The sequence below is a fragment of the Sturnus vulgaris genome, chromosome 13 (assembly GCF_052056855.1).
Source record: "Sturnus vulgaris isolate bStuVul1 chromosome 13, bStuVul1.hap1, whole genome shotgun sequence".
Lineage (NCBI taxonomy): Eukaryota > Metazoa > Chordata > Aves > Passeriformes > Sturnidae > Sturnus > Sturnus vulgaris.
The window spans coordinates 17895995-17916247 of record NC_142255.1 but is presented as its reverse complement, the minus strand read 5'-3'; the positions used below and the strand labels follow the sequence as shown (position 1 = coordinate 17916247).

Sequence of the window (20253 nt, the reverse complement as noted above, 5' to 3'; positions counted from 1 at the left end):
AGTGTTCTCATTCAAAACCAAAACAGGAGTGTGCCTGAGCCCAGCTAACATTTAAGGATGACTGTGCACAAAAATGACAGCACAGAGCCCAGGAAAACAGTGGGTACAAGAGTACCCACATCCTGCATTAGCACTTAACAAATCTCTATTCTAATTATTGTTTCATGTCTTCTCTACTTTGCTTGATCAGCCTAAACCTTGTGTTCCAGTGAAGTGGAAACGCAGCTGGAAAACTTCCTTGCTGAGGAATTTGATCTGTTTTGACTATTTTCCCAGCAGGTTTGGAAGTGCCAGCTTTGGTCCCCTGACTCAGGTTCTTGCCCACACCTCTGTCCTCTGGCAGAGGCAGAAAGATCTGGAAACCTTCTCCTTGCAGTGCCAAAACGTTCCTGGGCATTGCAAAGTCCTTCAGCACCAGCTGAGTGTGGCAGCTTGGCCCAGCAGCAGAGTTTCATTACTGCCCCTTTTCCTTTGGGTTGCTCCTTACCCGTTTGACAAGAGGCATCACTAGGAAGCAGCTCACAGTGGCAGGAGTGTCTAAACCCTTCAGTGGAGTCTTTAAGGGACACATGCCCTGCAATCCATATACAGAAATCTTCTGGTCCTGTGAAAGAGCACATAAAATTCTATAAATGCGAACCACCTCCCTGCTTTTCAGATCTTGACACCTGAGCAAGATCTAATTGGTTCCAAAACTGGTTTTTATTTGTAATTTTTGATATCCAAAGTGCGAATTGCTGTTTTCCATGAAGAGCCTTTGGCATGTGGATAGAAAGCAGGTGCTGCATTCCCCAGAAGGAGCCGTGGACAATATATGCATTATGCAAAAGTCACCAAAAACCAGGAGTGTAGGGGTTTTATCACCACATCCAAAAGCAGCATCTGACAACCCTGAATGCAAAAATCCCAAACAAAAATTGAAACAGGTTGTATGTTATTTTTCCATTAATCTGTCCATTCAAGGGACATTACATTTTATTTGGAATTACACCTGCCCCACACCTCCTAAATCTACTTGACTGACCAAAAGCACCCAGTTTGGGAACCAGCAACAGTTTTCACTCTGATCCAAAAGGTGGAAATACAATGCTTTAAGACCTTTGAATTTTAATTTTTCTATACTTATTATTATGAAAAAAAAAAAGTATTTGAGCTTTACCTCTATTTGAGAACAGAAAAAGTCAAAATATCTTATTTTCTTACGGGGATAAAAAAATTCTATACTCACAGCATCCATGCCAGGGCAGAGTGAAACAGCCAACACTAATTATTTACTCAGTGAGCATGGCCTTTTTTTCCCCCACTGTAAAACACTGAGCTTCAGGTGCATTTAATCTTTTTAGCTGTTTTTCCTTTGTTTTGTGTGAAATGATTGTGTCAGAACTAGCTGACACTTAACAGCCCTTTTTGATGGGTGGACAGGGGCTCTGGGGGATAAATTAGCCACGCTCTCTCACTCTTATCTTTCAAGCTGCAATTTTCCACGGTGAACACAAAACTTGGGTACCCATTTCCCACCAACTTCCAAATCCCTCAGGCCTCTTTCAAAACCCCACCCTTAAATGCATGTTTTCTGTCCCTGCCTCCCCTTATCGCTCACAGATAAGGACATTTCCCAGATGAACCCCTGGGTACAGATTGCTCCAACCCACAGAGTTTCCCCTTGGAAAGCTGAGGTTCCCACGATCACTCTGGGCTCTGGGAGGCACAGTCTGGATCTGTGTGTCAGGTGGAAACAAAACACCTGGAGACAGCAGATGCAAAGTCACGCTGCTCATCTGAGATGCCCTTTGTCTGGCACACTCTTGGCTTTACTAATTTAACAGCCTCTTTCTCTCTGCTCGTGTCTCCCCTAACGAGGCCCCTCTCGAGGGGGGCACAGGCAATGCTCACCTCCGTGGCTGCCCACAGGGCATTCTGAAATTTGAGTTGGCAGCACAGCTTCATTCCTGGGCAGCTCATCCTCTGCACTTCCATGACTCCTTTCTCCAGGTTCACCACTGTGTAGTTCCTGAAATGAGCAGGCAACAATTTCATACAGCCAATATTCCTCCTGCACGGGGCTGAGGGATTTGTGGACCTTGTGGGCAAGCCACAACTGGCCAAGCCCAGATGTGAATGATGCTGCAAGGATCTACATCCCTCCAAACTATAAATTCCTCACTGCAAAGCAAAAGAGAGATGTGCCATGGCTCTTCCTCAGGGGCAGATGTGCAATTGCTTCTGTGAAGATTTACACTGAGCTCTCTGACTTTGCACAGGGTTAGGAGGACATATGTGGTCTGCTCCTGCAATTGAGCTGTAAGACAAACAGCTTCTGCTGAACAGCAGTAATTAATAGCTCAGCCCATCTTGCCCATTAGGTTCTCAAGGGAATATCTGCTCTCCAAGTTCACTGCCTCACTATTATCTGGCTTCATTATTATTCCAGTACATAAACAGAGGAGTATGATTCTACAGAGCAAAGATCTGTAACCTAATAAAATTATTTATAAATATCACTAATTAATAGGTTTTCTTGTAGCTAAAAGGATTTTGTTTGTTTGGGGAAGTTTATTGGGTTTGGATGTTTGAGCAATAACTGGATATTCACAACCACATCTGTGAGTCCCAGATGTTTTACCAACTGTGGCACAAGCAATTACACATCCTGAAATCTGTCACATGTGAGTAACTTGTTATTCAGCAGTCTCCAGCAAGTGGATTGTCCAGTCAGGAAGCAGATTCACTGAGATATATTGCTGTGAATATTTGGACAACATCCACGTATTCAAAATACATCTGGGAGTGACATGTGCTTCACCAGTTCAGCAGGAAAAGTTACACTGCCTGCACTGAACAACTGATCAAGGACCACAAATGGCAAAGCAAATAGTTCAGCAACAAATCACGTGCCTTTCCCATTAGCTTAATGGTTACAAATAATGAACACATTAATATAAAATTCAGATCAGTTTGTGAACGTTTCCAAACAAGATTGAGGCCATAAAAATCAACAGCATCCATAAAAATGAACGTAACTAGCTGCAGGTCACATGTGGCTGAGCAAAATGCCATCACCTCAGTCACAATTTAATAACATTTTAAGCACATGCCTTCAGTCCAGAACACATTTTACTGGCAGTGCACACTTGGATGCACACACAGCTCCAGGCATGTGGTTAACTCCCGATGATTGCAATAGGATTTAAGTATGTGCTTAATTGCTTTGCAGAAGAAAGATGGAACTGCAGCCTCAATTAGGAAAGGTTTAGTGTTAAATGGCCTCATTAGGAAAGGCAGAACACGTCTGTTCTCATGTGCAAATGCTTCATCCTGTGTGTGTGAATCATTACACTGCCCTAATCTTCTCCTCATATTAACTGAAGCAGAGTTAAGCTCATTAAATATCCTTTATAAAGCAACCACTGTTCCCAATTAAAAGAGTTTGGGAAAACAGTGTTCACCGTACTCTTGGCATTCTTCCAAGTTCACTTTCACCTTCCTTACCTCCCTCTCAGAGGCAGAAGTGAAGATGCTGAAAGATTTTTTTTACTTAAAAAAGGGAAAAGAAAAGAAAGAAATTGCAAATGTGAGCTGTCTCACCTGGTGTCCTCCTTCCCATCCCAGAACACCACCGTGTACTCCTGCCCCAGGGAGCAGAAGAAGGAAGACTGCTTCCCACAGGGCAGCAGGTACATAAACGTTGCAAAGGTTGGATCCTTCATCTGCCCAACCACAGACATGGCCAGGGGACGCTGAGGGGGAAGGAAAAGAGAAAGACACGTCACACAAGATGAAATAGGAGAACCATAATAAACAGGAGGTTCAACAAGGCCAAGCACAAGGTCCTGCCCCTGGATCAGGGCAATCCCAAGCACAAGCACAGGCTGGGTGTCCCTGGAACTGGATTGTATTTAAGGTTCCTTCCAACCCAAACCATTTTCTGATTCTTTTGATTATTTATTAAAGCTTGGTCTGTCATTCTCTTACACATATTACTGATTCATTTCTTCAGGCTTACGAATTTTGGAAGCTGACCCATTGCATGACAGTGTGTAGATGTTTGAGAGTCAGGCTGACCTTTGTTTGAAGGACAGCAGCTCTAGAACACCAATTGAAATTAATGAAGAATGTAATGCAGCATATTCCTTTTCTTGCACTTTGAAGCTTTTTCTTCCTCATACCTCCTTTTATAATCTTGGGGACTTTGAAGTCTTTGTAGTTGCACTCACAGCATGACACTGGAGCTGTTTCTAGAAATTATGGGTAATGTCTTGCCCTGGTGAAATCAGCAGCCTGACTGCCATTGACATCAAGGGACCTTCAAGTCACCACAGATGTCTAAGGCCACAAATCTGTCATCATTTCATTCATAAAACTCTCATTTAAGTCAACAGAATTTCTGGGCTAAATCAGCAGGAGGGGTAAATGGGCAGTGGAGCTGTTGTGCTGCACTAGGAGCAGGCTCAAAGAGCTGCACAAAGAGGGCAGAGAACAGAGGTCAGGAGGGTGGTCCTGTACCTTTTCTGGCTTAGTGTCCCAACACTCCATCATGAGTGCCTGCATCCTGTAGAGCTGCACCTCCTCGGGCTGCCCGAGCACAGGACGGATCCCTTTGGAGAGCTTCTTTGCGATCTGGAGCTGGTGGTGTCCCAGCACCGGCCTCTGCCCTGACAGCAGCTCGTACAGGACCATCCCATAGGAGAACATGTCCACCTGGAGCCAGAAAAATCCAGAAACGGGGGAAAATCAGGGCAACGCTCTGCTGGTGAGGAGAGGAGAGGAGAGGAGAGGAGAGGAGAGGAGAGGAGAGGAGAGGAGAGGAGAGGAGAGGAGAGGAGAGGAGAGGAGAGGAGAGGAGAGGAGAGGAGAGGAGAGGAGAGGAGAGGAGAGGAGAGGAGAGGAGAGGAGAGGAGAGGAGAGGAGAGGAGAGGAGAGGAGAGGAGAGGAGAGGAGAGGAGAGGAGAGGAGAGGACAGTCATAGTGGGAAAGCCAGTGCCATCCCCATGCATGACTAAGGGAATTGAGTTCTTAAGGGCTTAGGGGATGATGCCAGCCCCTCACTGCCATCACAGGGCTGCCCCACAGACTCTCCCCAGTCACCTTCTCGTCGTAGACGATGCGGGGCCGGATCTCAGGGGCCTGGTAGCCCGGGGTGCCCTCCACGCCCAGCGCGCCCTCGTGGAACGACTGCCGGGAGATGCCGTAGTCGGAGAGTTTGATGTTGATGTGCTCCCTGACATCCAGGGACCACACCAGAATGTTGTCTGACTTGAGGTCGCAGAAGATGATGTTCTTCTTGTGCAGGTAGGCCAGGCCTGTGGCGATCTGGTAGGCTATTTTGTGTGTCAGCATGTGTCCCAGCGGCACAAAGGAGGACCCTGGCACAAAGGAACAGCCTGTTTCCAGCTCCTGCAATTGCCATAACTGCTTCTTCTTCCCTCTCTCGCCTCTTTTTAACTCCAGAGCAATAACTGACAACTTTTTGAAACATCACTCAATGCCACCATTTGAAATGACACTGTTTATGTTACTATATGTGTCTGACAGTCCTACTAGATTCTTTTTTTAAACCCTTCCACTTCTAGGCTGCTAAATCTTCTGGGTGAAAATTAGTGTTTGACTGAAAGTTGACACGAATCCAAGGTGCCAAGAGGGTCAGATGGCCTCAACTTATCTTGGAATTAGTGTTGTTCATTTGACAATGACAGCAATACAGATAATTATGAGATAATTTAGAGTACCAGACACTCATCTGCAGGGGGAAAAACACAGCACCATCCATGCAGCACTGAAGAGAGATGCACTCCATATTAATTTGCAGAGATACTGAAAATCCAGGTCTCCAAAGTAATTTTGAGAATCCCAAGCATCAACTTTTACTAGGTTCCCAAAATCACAATACAAGAACAATTCCATCCCTCCCACTTCCCTTAGTCTGGAAAAAAAAAAAAAATCAGCAAATCACTGACCATTTGTCACTGGGAGAGGAGTGGAAGGAGAGGCTGGCTTTACCTTTGGAGTTCTCAGACAGGACAGTGGTGAGGCTGCCCAGCGGGGCCAGCTCCAGGGCAAAGCAGAGCGGGTGGATGCTGATGCCGATGAGGGACACGATGCAGGGGTGCTGCAGGGAGTGCAGCATGCTGGCTTCCTGACGGAACTCTGAGAAGTTCTTCATGGCATCCATGGCCCTCAGGTGTTTCAGCATGGTATCTGGCAAGACACACAGCCCCTTCTCAGTGCCCAGCTCAGGGAACGAGTCACAAACTCTTTGGGAGGCGATCACTGTGCAAGGGCTGCTGGTGGGATTATGTGGACAGCAAGGCTTTAAGTTGAATCCTTATGCTGATGCATGAGCCACTAAGAGACACTGGCTATAAGCAGGATACTATAAGCAGGATATATCTGGTGCCTCAGGAAGCAAGAGCTCCCTTGGTCCTTAAACACCAGGCTCTGGTGTGTCTGGCACATGCTGTTCTCACATATCCCACGGATGACTTTGGAAAACTCGTGCTGTGCTTCTCCCAGCAGGGATTCTGTGTAGATGGCACACTGCAAACCCTTTGCTGGAAGGGATCTTCCCAACAGTTTCCCAGCTTCCCTACCAGAAGAGACCCATCACAGTAATGGCCCTGCTGCCACAGCACACCACAGGCTGCTCAGGCAGGTCGGCTCTTCCCCAAGGTTATTTGTCACTGGGACAGCAGCTGGCCTCCTCCACAGCTCAGGGATTCACCACATCCTCCCCTGACAAAAATAAGGAATGTGAGGCACTTTCCCCTTTCCTCTGCCCACAGACTAAAGCTCTTCTGGAAGCCTGGGCTTCACAGGAGAGCCCATCCCTGCCTGGAGAAGCTGGTGGGCTCAGGATTCCCAGTTTGCTTTCTCCAGCTGCTGGCACAGAGAGGGTAAAACACCAATTCAGAGGTGGAGACCCACAAGTCCTCAGTGCAAACCCACACTTCTCACGGCCAAGTAGTGTGGGAACAGGAGTTGAAATCTCACCTCCCTTCCCAATCAAGGGCTCTGCCTTTTTACCCTATAAATCCAACCTCTGATCTGCAGGAGAGAAGCTCCTGCAGTGCCAGTGACCTTCATCAGTACAAGAGCTCATGAAGAACTCTCAGATTCATCCTCCTCCTCCACTGAAATCCACCAGTTTTGCTATGTTTAATCAGATGCTGTCAGCACTTTGCAGACTCTTTGGTCTTAGCTTGGGATCCCAGACTGCAGATTCCCACATTCCTGACACCAAATCTGTGCACTGTACCTGCAGCTGAAGTGGGAGAACTCTTGCATTTTTTAATCTGAAATCTCTTCACAGCCACTGGTTTTCCTTGGTATCGTGCCCGATATATAACAGTTCCACTTCCACCCTGGCCAAGAATGTTGTTTTCATTTTCACTGCACTCCAGTTTGCTATTTTCCAGGAACAGTCTGCCAAATAGAAATTGGGGGTTTTTAATTAAAGTTTCAAATACATTGTAAATTCATGTTTTTAATGTGATTTCCATTTTCATAAATGCCTAATAGGCTCTTGCCTTATCTACCAAGAGGACTGGATCACCTAAACTACCTTGGTCATCTCAGTGCACTCCATGCTGGCTCACGTTGTACAACAGATTTCTCACAGATAAAAGTAATTTGAGAAAAAAAGCAAAAAAGGCTTTTTACTAATTTATCCCACAAGAATCAAACAGATCTGGAAAGCACATAAACTCCTTTTCCAAGCAGATGACACAGGTACTGATACTTGTACTATTTATCTGCATTAACAATTTTTTTTTGCTTCATTTACCTCCTGTTCCTCTTTTTTCCACCGAGGCAAGACAGGATGTTTATGAACAGCCCCACACTCTGAACTCTGATTATTCCAATCAGCTTAGTGCTCCCAGGCTGCAATTCATCATTTCCCCACTCTCCCAGAGACTACTTTTACAGCTGTTCACACTTCAAACATCTCCACTCGCCTCGCACCCGCCAAATAAATCTGCAGGAGATAACAGTGTGAGGAGGGCTGGTGTGACGAGCTGAGGGGGTGTTTACCCAGAAAAACGACCCCAACAAAGCAACAGGGGCCAGTGAAAGCACAGAGAGCTCTGACAGCAGCCAACAGGACAGGCTGGTCTAGAGGTCTCGTGATTCTGCATTGGGCACTCAAAGGTCTGAGAGAGCAGGAGCCAGAGGGGACACTGCTCTCCTGTCCTGCCTGCTCTCAGGTCTCCTGCTCTGCACACTGAGTAATAAGGGGTATAGGACCGAGCCCATCTGGAAATGCAGTTAAGCAGCTTAAAGATTTGGCAGTGCTGCAATGGGTAGGGAAGAGCTTCAGCTGTTCAGGGCTGCCACAGCCCCAACACATCCAGCAGCCCTCAGCCGAGCAGGAGCCCCAGCTCAGTGTGAATCCTCCTGCAGTGTCCATAAATTCACTCACCTCCAGGCCCTTACAAAATTAAGGCCATTTCAGTGCCAATCTTGTGATGCAGCAGCACTTCCTTTTGTTTTGTCACATTAAAATCTCCTTTTGTGGGATCCCAGAAAGGCTCCAACTACACAAAGTCCTGGCCAGAGTTCTGGGCAATGCAGGACAGCTGTGGCTTTAAAAAGGGACTTTCACATGACACCACAGTGATCTCAAAGGAGCCCTGGTGTGATGACTCGGTCAGCACACAGCTATTGTCTAAGCAAGTTGCTGAACACCAGGGGTGCAGTTCAGGATGAACTGCCAGAGCACGGATTGAGAGCAGATGGATTTGTTCCCTGTGGTCAGTACATCCCTCCAGCAGAGTCAACTCAGGAAAAGGGCCCAACTAACTCACACAGGTACGCTGAAACTCAATCAAAGGCTATCACACGTTACCTGGCAGGAAAATCAGTCATGAAAAGCTCTGGGACCAGCTCTTGGAGAGACACAGGGATGTCAGGGTGGTTAGGACACGTGATGTAGTCCAGCTCGATGGCAGTCAGGACACAATCCTCCATGTTGAAGTACTGCACATCCTCCGCCCTCTCACCGCCCTCGCCCTGCTCCGGCCTGGCAGCTGCACAGATGTGGCAGGGCACATACTGCTCCATCAGCAACGTGCCATCACTCTCCGTGGCTGTGAGGGCTTCAAAGAGAGCAAACAAACAGGAGACCATGTCATTCACACCAGCTGAGGAGGAACAACAGCTCTGAGTGCATTCCAATGTCCACAGCACGACCTGGCTGCACTGGCTGGAAATGGTCACAGCCACACAGCTGCAGTTTGTTGCAGGGTATTGACTGGAATAGAAAATAACTTTGCAAAGTATACAGGGACAGTGCTGGGGAGACAGGACTGTGGCTACAACCCAACACTCATCCTGCTCTGGTCACAGGTAATGCACAGGCTTGCGAGGCAAATGTACTCAGGACCAGCAAAAATTAGAATTATTTCGGGAGAGACCCTTCTACTTGCTGGGTGTCTCTGTCTCTTCCCAGACTGCAAACTGCCACATGGCTTGATGTGGGAATGGGCTTGGGAGCAGGCACAGCACACTGAGCTCAGGCTCAGCACTTACCTGCAGAACTCAGGCTGGGAACACAGGTCCTGTGGGCTCCTTCATGGACAATGTGTTCAGCCCCTTCAGGGGAAATGTGGATTCTACCACGACTAAACCTTTGGGAAGTTCACACCTCTCCCATAACTACAGAGAGATTTTGTGGTGACAGGCTCTGTTAAATGCCCACAATTAGTCAGGGTGAACACAGGCTGCAGCCTTTGAAGTCGTGGCTCCTCTCAAGCTTCACTGATTAACTTTAGCATTATTTTAATCCAAAGGCAAATAAAATGTTCTTTTAACTTCAGAACATGTAGAACGTGAGTATGTGAGAGTGCACCACTGTTTCCTCCACAGAGCCTCCAATTAAGAGGCTTTGGCACTGCTTTCTAGACCAGGGTAGGACAACAAAGAGCACTTCAGATTTTGTTTTGGTTTCAAACGAAGTGTACTGGGGTTGCAAACAGCCTGCTGGGTAACAGCAGGATCTGTGCTGAGCACAGGAAAAGCAGCTGCAGGAGTCAAGGAAGTTACCTTGGCATGGAGTCCTTGGTACCATATTCACTTATGTCTCTCACATCTGAATTTTGTAACTCATAGAAGGGGAAACCCATAGAAATGATGGACAAATCCTCATCCCAGCTGATTCCAAAATGAGTTCAAGGGACAGCACTAAGCAGTTTGGGCCAAATCCTGCCCCTGCTATGAGCACTTGAACTCCTACAGATCCTGTTTGAACTGTAATGTTTCACCTGTGCTGCTGTGACAGACAGAGCGAAAGACACAATGTCTAGACCAAAGGGTGTTGGCAACTAATCTTGATCTGTCTGCAGGTTTATTAGCTTTTATCAAATGTTATAGGCTTGAGACTGTCAGAGCCTGAGGGGTCTTCAATTAACACAAAATATTGTGCACCTGGAGAGCTCTGTCAAAGAACCCTCTGTTGAAAAGACATAACATTGCACAGAAAATTACAGTTGTTCTCTTACCAGGGAACCACTGGTCTATCAAAGAGTTGACATGATCTGTGATAAATGCCATGGCTGAAAAGTCTCTCACTTCTGACTGGGAAATTATTTTAATTCCACCACTTTTTTTCTTTTTCCAGTTCACATCAGAAGACTCGACGCTGTGTGAGAAAGCCAAAAGACAGACCTGTGAAGCTTTTCTGAAGTATCAGCATCAACAAACTTTCTTTCTGGCAAGAAACCTGAGTTACATAACAACACACAGTCCATGAGTCATCGAAACACAAAGCAATCTAGCTTGGAGGATGATTTTCAACTCAGTCTGTTCTGAAAATGACTTTCAGAAGAGAATTCTTGCACAGAAATGCCAGTTCCTCACAAAGGGTAAGTGCTATACAAGGTTAGGCCTAGGGAAAACTGTGGCCTAAGCAAGCTGAGTATGATGGAGAACTTTGACAGAAATGCCCTATACAGAATGATGGAAGGTTGGGAGTTGTAAAATCAGTAATAAAATTCCAGTGGAATAATAATGGTATTTCCAGAAACCGTTAGGAAAAGTTTATGAACATCATTTTTGCACAATTCCCATTAAAGTATAACTCCCTGAAATACATGGAGAGGTAACAGCATGACCACTACCATGGCCCAAAATTCAGGATTCCAGTCTGTGGACTGAGCTTGGAAACTTGGGAAGGTCACTGTTTCCTTCTGGCCTCTAACCATGCAACAGCACCACTGGTTCCTCCCTGTCCTGCCAGGGACTGAAGGAGCAAAAGTCTTAAACGTCTGCATTTGTGAAACAACATGCACAGGAGGTTTTCCCCAGGCTTGCAGCCAGCAGACATTCTGCCTTGGCCAGGCTGAGGCACTTGTCCACAGTCCCTGCTGCACAGAAGCACCTCCATTGACCTGGATTATGCAGTGGTGAAGTTTTAGGATTCAGTGGAAAACTCATTGAGGTAAGGAAATCTTTGCATGTGAAAATGCTCGATTTTAGCTGCCAGAGCCCCGATCTGAATTTCACTTTCTGTTCTAAGCCTCTTTCAATTTGTGGCTGCAATAACAGATAAGGTTGATACATTCAGACCTGCCAAATAATCAGTTATTCATCATTTTTGCCAGCAGTTGTTACCAGATGAGTTATGTCCATTAGAAGAGCCTCCTCTTCTCTTGATGAGTGAGCACATAGCCTGGGTCAGGCCCATTCATCTCCATTCAGCTGATGTGTTTCATACACTCTATTAGTCCCCTGTCACACATGCTGCATTATGAACACAAATTACCTAAGATAGCCTCCATCAAAGGTAACGAACAGACCTTCCTGCCAGTAAACAGTGTGAGTCCTTTTGACTCGGAATGTGCTGCAGCGGTTCCTTTGGGTGCCTGTGAAGCTGTAGATGGTCACCTTTTTGTTTCTTGTCTTGGTGTTCTTCTTGTTTTCAAAGAGCTGAAACAAGCAGAAAAGCATGAAAATCGTTAAACTGCTGAAGTTTCTCATAAGGATGTTTTAATCAAGCAAGAAAGTAATTTCTTTTTTTGGCTTTCACAGGTGCTGTTGTACCTTTTCCAGTAAAAGTGACTTGTGCTCATATAAAATTTTGCAATGGAATGGAAATACACGTGGTAAAATTGATTTTTCCACAGTGGAAATCTTTTTCATGCCACTCAAAAAGAACAATTTCATATCAGTGCACAAAGCTAATTCTATAACTGTGACATTTGCTGTATTTATTCTGCATTCACAAAAGTCTTATAAACCTAAAGTACTAAATGTTCTAGTGAATGATGAAGCCTGCCCTCAAAGCAGAGAGTTAACTTTTCCACCTGTTTTAGTGGGAGGAAGATGGCTCTTCTCCAAGAGACTTCAAACCAGTACTTAGAGCAAAATGTATTTCTGTTTTAAAACCAAGAAGTTAATCTGCAGGACTCCACTATACTCACTGCTCCAACATTTATTTGCCTGCAGACAGGTCTGACGCCTGGCATCCTTTCCACTCCCTTCATGAGGACTGGATGAAGCCCCTAGGAAAGGTGCTCTAGGATTATGCAGTGCCCAGGAGGATGTAAGCAAGGGGTTGCCAAGACAGCCAGTAAAAAGAGGTAAAGTTATTACATGGTTTGAGAAGCTTGGAACACAGAGGACCTTCCAAAAGCAAGTATCATGTTTTCCATGTTCTGTACATCACTGACAGACTACAGTTTAATGGAGAGCTGCTGAGAAGATACCACAGCAGTACTACAAACATTTTGCAGGTATTTACTACAGTTTCAGACAGAAACTGCTACAAAACACACACACATCTGCAGCAACATCAAAATTCACTTGGCTCTCAGAACCTTGCAAACACTACTTTAATGTCACTCATAGCACTTGCACTAACAGGGTGCCTCATTAAGGCAACGGTCCTGTAATTTTCTTCCTATTTAAACCCATTGAGATTCAGATATCTGGCTTTGCTGGAGCTATTCCAGATCTCCTCTGGCAAAGCTGTGAGGGAGTCTGGCCTGATGGAATGGTGATGGACAAGAGAAGCAGGCAGAACTCCAATTACTTGTAATTGGAAGATGCTGGAGGAACTGAGACCTTCCAGGGGATCACGTTATAAGGAGGCTGTGGAGAACTCAGGTTTTCTCCCCCAGTGCCAATTTGTTGTTCTCAGTGACACCTACTGTAAAAATAGAATCAGATTTTCAGTGCAGAGCCTCGTCTCTCCCTGTTCACTCAAATAATGTTACTGAAGTCTGTGACAGAAGCGAGCGGGATGTGAAGAGACATCCCACTTACACGGCACCACTTTAGCTGTCTGCTTTTGTTTGCAGACACACACAGCAACCTACCTGGAGGTCCATCTCTGCCAGGCTAATTAGCATCCGGGCTATGAACCTTTGCCAAAAGCCAACGGGGACAAAACTCATCTTGAAGACCCTCTGCACCGTGTTTGCAGTCTGGTGGCAGAGCCCGTGGATATCTAACGCCGGCTTGGTGGGAAGCAGATGAGGGAGGAGGTAGCTGAAACACATCAAGTTCAGCAGCTCAGATTTTAGCTACAGCTTTTAACAGTGAGTACATTGTTACCAGATAATAGGGCGATTCAGTCTCCAAAGAGATTTTTAATGGCACAGCCTAGTGCATATAAAAAAGCTTTTAGACTAAAGCGCTGCAGCAATACATGGAGAAATTAATTTACACTATGGAAGCAAGCAGAGGCAAAACAGACATTACATAATTCAGCCAGGGCTATTGGAAAGGGCTAAAGTTGATGTAATGAGCATTTGTGTACTCACAAATTAAATGCATTAAAATATAAGAGTCATTAGAACAGCTGTGATGTCGGGACTAATTTTTTTTGGTACTACTCTGCCCTGGTAGTAAACAGAGAACTACAGCTGTGGAACAGGAGATCAGTGCAAAAACAACCTCCAGCAGCTCAGGTTCTGTAAGCCCAGAAGGGGGGAAAAGGAGGCCTCAAGCCAGTCCCAGAATGAGAGCACCTCATGGGTCAGCATGACAGGGATTCCTGCTGCTTCATCCTGCAGCTGATGGGTCCTGCCACATCCCTGACAAACCCCTAAAGCAAGAGCTCACTTTGCCAGGCTGTTGCCAGCAGAGAAATCACCTGTCCAGCTCAGATTTCCCTGCAATCAGATTATCAGGTATCTTGCCCAAGTGTGAAGGAGACTTGATGTTATCTGTATCTGACCAGTCAGCAGTAACGGAGTTATGCTGGTGTAGGGGACCACAAGGGTTTCAAATTATTTTCAGATCTCCCAGTAAGCCCATAATATTCATTTGTCCCAATCTTTTGTATTTGGGAAGTTAAACGCCCTGGAACACTCCAACTGTTTTGAAAACCATGAGCTTATGGCTTTCCATACATGCCAGTAAATCTCTTGTCAGTGATACTCTTCTGTACCAAATACATCCCAGGATGCCTGTACAATCTAAAATGTTACTTGCTTATAAGCAGACACAGTGCTGTTTTATCAGTGTTGAGCCTGAGAAAATGTGTTGGCATCTGGGGCTCATCGTTGATGGGCACAACGACAGCAACAAGGCATGTGGCCAAGAGACCTGACCAAAATAACACTGGCAGGGACTAGACACAACCAGAACTAATGCTGGGTCAGAATCCACTGCTTTAAAGCCTCTCGTGTTTTCTCTCTAGCAGCTGCAGCATTCTGTAAAATCTGAACTATCAGCTCAGAAAAAAACAGCCATCATTAGACAACAGCTCTCTCCATATGTCACACATGATGACATATTACATGATCAAATTATCTCTTCCATGAAACATTTTTGGAATGTAAAACTGGCAAAAGTTTCAGTTATAAATTGCAGTAAGAATGGTCACGCTTTTAACTGTATTTTAAGAAGCAGAACACAGCTAAGATACATGCACCTTAGGCAGAAAAGTGGAGTGCAACAAACTAAAACTTCTTGCTCTGTAAAAGTAGTGGATGCATCATCAGACAGCCAATAAATTTTCCCCAGCACATCCAAGAAAAGGTCTAGGAGTGTAAGAAGGGCCAGTGAGGCCCTTCTGGGCCACAACTATCTAGTGGATTATAACACAGATGGTGATTCGACTCTCTTGAACAACAGCCAATGCAAATTTTGAAAATATGTGAAACATGCCCCCATCCACCCTTTCAGAACAGAAACTGGCAGCTGCTTTCTCTACTGACTGCACAGAAACCCTATCTGGCAATCTAGACAATAATTGCAGCAGCACAGTAACAAATAACTGCTCTGTGTCTGGCTAGTACATTAAATTAATCCAACCTGCTATAGCTACAGCCCGTCAGTGGGAAGAATATTCTGCTAATGTGGCTTGGATCGCTGAGAAAAACATTGGGCAGGCCATGAAAAAGCAGTTTCCTTGTTCCCGAGGCACAGACAATGTAATTGCCCTGGTGAAAAATGGCAGATAGTGACAAGGAGTCCAAAAGGCATTTTGGACTGAGCAGAAACATTGCTGCTTTATCTGCGTTAAGCCTGAGAAAATTTGTTGGCATCCGGGACTGGATAAGTGACAGGCATAATGACAGCACAGAGAATGCTGCACTTGTGCTGGCATTCAGAGCTCCCGAGAGGCTCAGGGCGATGCAGCCGCGCTGTCCTGCAAGGGCAAGGAAGTGAAATGCAAATGCCACATCAAAAGTGCAATACAGCTCTGGTCTCACCGCTAGCCCAACAACAGGCTGTCGCCAAGCAGATGGGAGAGAGAAAAATCGCAGGGAACTCTGCCCAGAGGAAAAGGGACTGGGGGGCAGAGGGGAGGAGGACTCATTAACATTTAAAGAGAATGAGGTTTCTTAGACTATTTCTAGGAAAACTATTGATCGACACCTATTGAGGTTAAAAATCAAGTAAATCACATTGGTACTGCAGCTACGCTTTCCTGATTTCACCAGGAATAAAATGGTGCTACTTTCAGGGCTGACACAATTATTGATTACCCAAAGTTTTCTGCCACACTGAAGTGAGGATCTTTCACTGGGAACAGATGACTCCAGCCCATCTATATTTCAGGCCTGGCAGCCGTGGCCTCACATCCTCTCCCGGCTGCAGCTGCGCCGGCTGAGCCCTTACAGCTTCCACCTGCTCGTGGCCACATCCCCGGCGGTGTCACTGCCCCTCCGGGCTGGTGGCTGAGCCTGTCACCAGCCTCAATGCACCCAGTGGACAAAGACTGCTCTGGGAAAGCTTTCACAAGGGCTGGTTTGGCCCAGAGGATGCTCAATTCAGGAAATACAGCCCAAATGGATGGGCACCTTCCATGACACCGCTCAATGCTCTCAGATATTTTCTCAGCACAAGAACCTTGTCAAGACAACCACTTCAGAGTGGCAAAGCCTGTTAATATCCACTGACTAAAGGCCATTTTTCTCCAGCCTGACTAAACCCCTGTAATTATCAACATACCTGTTATTTGCCACAGGCAGGGCGATCTCAAACTTGGCCAAGAACTGGAAGTACTGCTCTTCGGTCTGCTCGGTGAAACCTGTCCCAACCAGCAGCATCCTGAGGTCCTCTGCTCTGATGACTCCATTCTTAGCTACAGACCTGGAGCTCTTGATGTTGAAAATCCTTTGCAGGCACTCTGAGAGCCAGACAGGGTCAAGGAAGTAGAGGTTCCTCAGGCCGTGGCTCGTGTCTGGGAAGTGCAGTAGTGTCCCTGTTTCTATGAGAAAATTAATGGCTGCAAAAAAGTAAAGAATTGAGGATTAGCAATAGACCAGCATTAGGAAACCACAGTGCAGGAGAGTAAGACTATGAGGCAGTTTGTGCAGTTTTATGCATTCCAGATATGCAGCCAAGCCAAGAGAGTAACATCTATCTGAGGAGTGCTGCTATCTGACACTCCACTTGTAAAACCCACATCTCACTTCTTCACAGCCAGTATTCTGTCCCCATGACACCTCCCCTTCACCCTCCTCCTGCCATCCTCACAGGGAAGGGCTCTCCCTGCCTCCTGCAGAAAAGGCCTCTGTAAAGATCACAAGATTGGGGCCCTACAGAGAAGCCAGACTTGAAACTATGGCAACCCTCACTCTACACAGAGTAGAAATGAGACACAGCTAGCTAAAAAAAAAAAAAAAAGAATGAAATCAGTAACCTCAGACCACCTTAGAAACTTCCCAGTCTTGTCCCCAGAAGTCCCAATACCGATTTTCTATCTTACCAGTTTCCAAAGTGACCTCTACACTGGTGTAAGTTGTATTTACTATTTGTGGAGTATTTCAATTGGACATACATATTAATTTCCAAGAAATTACTGCTTTGCTCTGACCTACCAGTTTGCAGGTCTTCATAGTCTTTGATGTCATTTCCAGGTGTTTGCTCAATCATCAGCTCTATCTGTCTGTCTGTTAAATACTGCACATCATCATTTTGACTTCTTCTATGCTGTTCTGCAAGGACAGCTTCTTGAAGGCTGAGGTAACTCCTTGGTATCTGCAAGCCACATGAGAAAACTAGCAGGATCAGTATCAGCCAGCAAGGGATGAACTGGCTGCCATCCTCCTTTTACAGGGATCTTTTAGTGCTGTCTTTTCCCAAAGCCAGATTGCCATCTCGAATATTCACATGGCTCCTTCATCAAATCCTTACTCCATCAGTAACTCCTGAGGTTCACCTCCCAAGCCCCCCAAAAAGCCCTGCTTTGGTAAGGATCAAGACAACCCAGTTCTCACCAATCTCCCTGCAAGTTTCTGGGAGCAAATTGAGCTGCCAACATCCTTCATGTTGCAAGTGACATGAAAAATCAGCTGCCGCAGTCCCTCGAGGCCTTCCAGAGTCTTACACGAGAGCTCACTGCAAAAGTCATGCAAGGGAGGTGGTTATCAAACCTTATCAGCACACTGGCTTCCCTTCCAGGCTCACTTTCTCTTATCACTGACTTTAAATTTCCTGTGTCAGCTGAATGGGAGGAAGGCTATCAGTGAGTATTTTTAGAATACTATGGAGAAAACATGGAGTCACCTGGAAAAGATGTATTAGGCCACATCTGTATTAGTCCAACCTCTGCTCTGCCTGCTCCACTCACTGCACTGCTGTCCCCTGTGCACTGGGATGTCTGGGGACATCCCTGGCAGCCTGACTGAAGTCATCCCCCTCTGTCCCTCCAGAGCCACACACATCCTGGAAGGGGCTGCGGGGAGGAGGAGAACTGTGCCCCAGCAGCCTCTGGAGACAAGTCCAGTCCTCCCTGCCCCAGATCAAAGAGGCAGGATGATGACTACCAGACACCTTTTCCCACCCTCATTCCGGTCCTTGATCAGCTGGATCCTGCCATCTGGGAATTGATGCTTAGATCCTAAAAGCTGGCCTTCATTATCTCTTTAACAGCTAAAAACCTGCTCTCTTCAACTCCTACTTGTTTTAATCTTTTTGTGGGCTGGATAAGAACAGTTCTATTTCACTTTCCCCAACAAAGGGTCTTTCTAACCGATCCTACACATGTTCCCATGGCAGGCAGAAAATCTCTCTCTAATGAAATATGCTTTATCTTAAACCTCAGCACTGGGAAATGTGCAACTCACTGGGATGCTGGATGATCCTGACCACTGATGGAAGCACCCGGGGTCACCCACAGAAGGATTTCACACTCCTCACACTCCTCCAGCCCCAGAGATAATACCATGCACATTCCAGGTGGATGATGGGGTATGAGGAGGACAGGAGGAAGAAGTTATGAAGTCAGGTTGGGAAGAAATGCAAGGGGAGAGGAAGGTGAAGAGAAATGTTCAGGATGCCTGCCAGGGTGAAATAAAGTCCCCTTGAGAAAGAATGATCAAGATTGTGTTGTGATGCTCTGAGGGTAGGAAAAGAGGCTTGAGGTGACACAAACACGAAGTTTTATCCTTCTCATGGTGAGTCTTTGAGCCTCACAGTGGGTCCCTGGTGCTCTTTCTAATGGGGAAGAGCTAGCTGGGATGCCTGACACGGGCTGGGATGTCTGACAGAGCAGTGCCTGCAGAGCAGTTTGTGGGAGCTCGGCTGATGCCTTTGCCAGGCAGCAGATGGGAAGTGCTGGGGACATCACAGTGCCCTTCCTCACTTGCCAGCTGCCACCTGCTCTTGCCCCAGGCAGAGGCATTTTCACATTGTTTGGTGCCAGCCTGCTGCATCCACGTTCACCCCCTGGCTCACACACATGCTTCATTCCCAGCCAGAGGAGCCTCCTCTTCCCAAGGGCATTCTCTTGGAGCAGTGTCAGGCTCCGTGGCCTGAGTGACACTCATCTCCCAGGCAGCCCCAGCCCCCTGTTGTGACACCTGGAGATAAATGGCACAGGTTTGGACTTAGGGAACTGACCCCTCCTTGCCCAGCCGGTGGGACCATGTGAGCCCTGCTCCCACGTCAGGTACCACCCACAACCTCCCCTCGGCAAAGCCCCTGGCACCCACCCTGTGACAGTCACGCTCTCACAGCATTAATTAGTCAATCTGCACTTCTCCCCTTGTGACTAATGTGTCCCCATTAAACAGTGAGAAACCTGAGTGAAGGGGGAGCAGTAAACAGGCTGGTCAAGGTCATGACTTTGGAGCTTCCAGCTCTCAGACTCATCATCAGCCCCCTGAGCAACACTGACCTTCTCTCTCATTATAATACATTATCTCAGTCAAAAATAGATGAAATGCAATGCTGACGAGTCTCTAAATCAGTTCCGTTGCCAAGGAGATCAAGTATCTCAAAATTGTTAAAAGTGTCATAAAATAAAGAGTGAGTGACTGAACTTCACAAAGGCACAAGTACTTACTGCAGGTGCTTGAAGGTGATATCTGGGAAGCCAGTGGCCCTGGATCCAGAGGGAGATCGACACAGAGCCAGGACATATGCCCTCAGGGTTGCTATCCTCTCCACACGGAATTTTGTTTCAATCAAATCAAGGTGTGTTCCTACCACCAACACCACTGAGTTTGGAGCCTTGGCCTGCAAGAGAAAACACTGACAGTGATCTCATCCAGATTACATCAGTGAGGACAGGTGAAAAGTATATTTCAGAGACAGAGTCACACATATTAATAAAATGTAATATATATATATATTTATAAAATAAAGGCAGCTTGACAACAGCTACAAGTGATCTGGGTATTACAGAAGTTCTGCAGAGCATGGCTTAATCATCTGCTGCCACTGCAGAGCAGGAAACTCACTTTGGGTTTTTTACATTAGGGTTTAACATAAAGGGAGTTGCTGTGAGTTAGTGAAATGAAGAGAACCATGTCTGCCCAAACAAAGTTAACTTAACCTGCAGCCAGAAGATCTGATATC

At 46.3% G+C, this 20253-nt stretch overlaps 1 protein-coding gene across 3 annotated transcripts in view; it reads right to left on the bottom strand.

Moving 5' to 3' along the window:
• Positions 1 to 20253, bottom strand: part of LRRK1 (leucine rich repeat kinase 1) — a 73453-nt gene that overhangs the window by 9230 nt on the left and 43970 nt on the right. For all 3 annotated transcript variants that reach the window (XM_014874579.2, XM_088172664.1, XM_088172665.1), the window contains 15 exons: positions 19739 to 19911; positions 17670 to 17790; positions 17271 to 17430; positions 16399 to 16675; positions 13311 to 13482; positions 11756 to 11919; positions 10494 to 10633; positions 8843 to 9092; positions 7253 to 7419; positions 5998 to 6195; positions 5086 to 5363; positions 4504 to 4698; positions 3586 to 3737; positions 1894 to 2011; positions 488 to 604 (listed from right to left, as the gene is read on the bottom strand). In XM_014874579.2, coding sequence (XP_014730065.2) covers positions 488 to 604; positions 1894 to 2011; positions 3586 to 3737; positions 4504 to 4698; positions 5086 to 5363; positions 5998 to 6195; positions 7253 to 7419; positions 8843 to 9092; positions 10494 to 10633; positions 11756 to 11919; positions 13311 to 13482; positions 16399 to 16675; positions 17271 to 17430; positions 17670 to 17790; positions 19739 to 19911 — 2682 coding nt within the window. The remainder of the gene's footprint in view (positions 1 to 487; positions 605 to 1893; positions 2012 to 3585; positions 3738 to 4503; positions 4699 to 5085; positions 5364 to 5997; positions 6196 to 7252; positions 7420 to 8842; positions 9093 to 10493; positions 10634 to 11755; positions 11920 to 13310; positions 13483 to 16398; positions 16676 to 17270; positions 17431 to 17669; positions 17791 to 19738; positions 19912 to 20253) is intronic.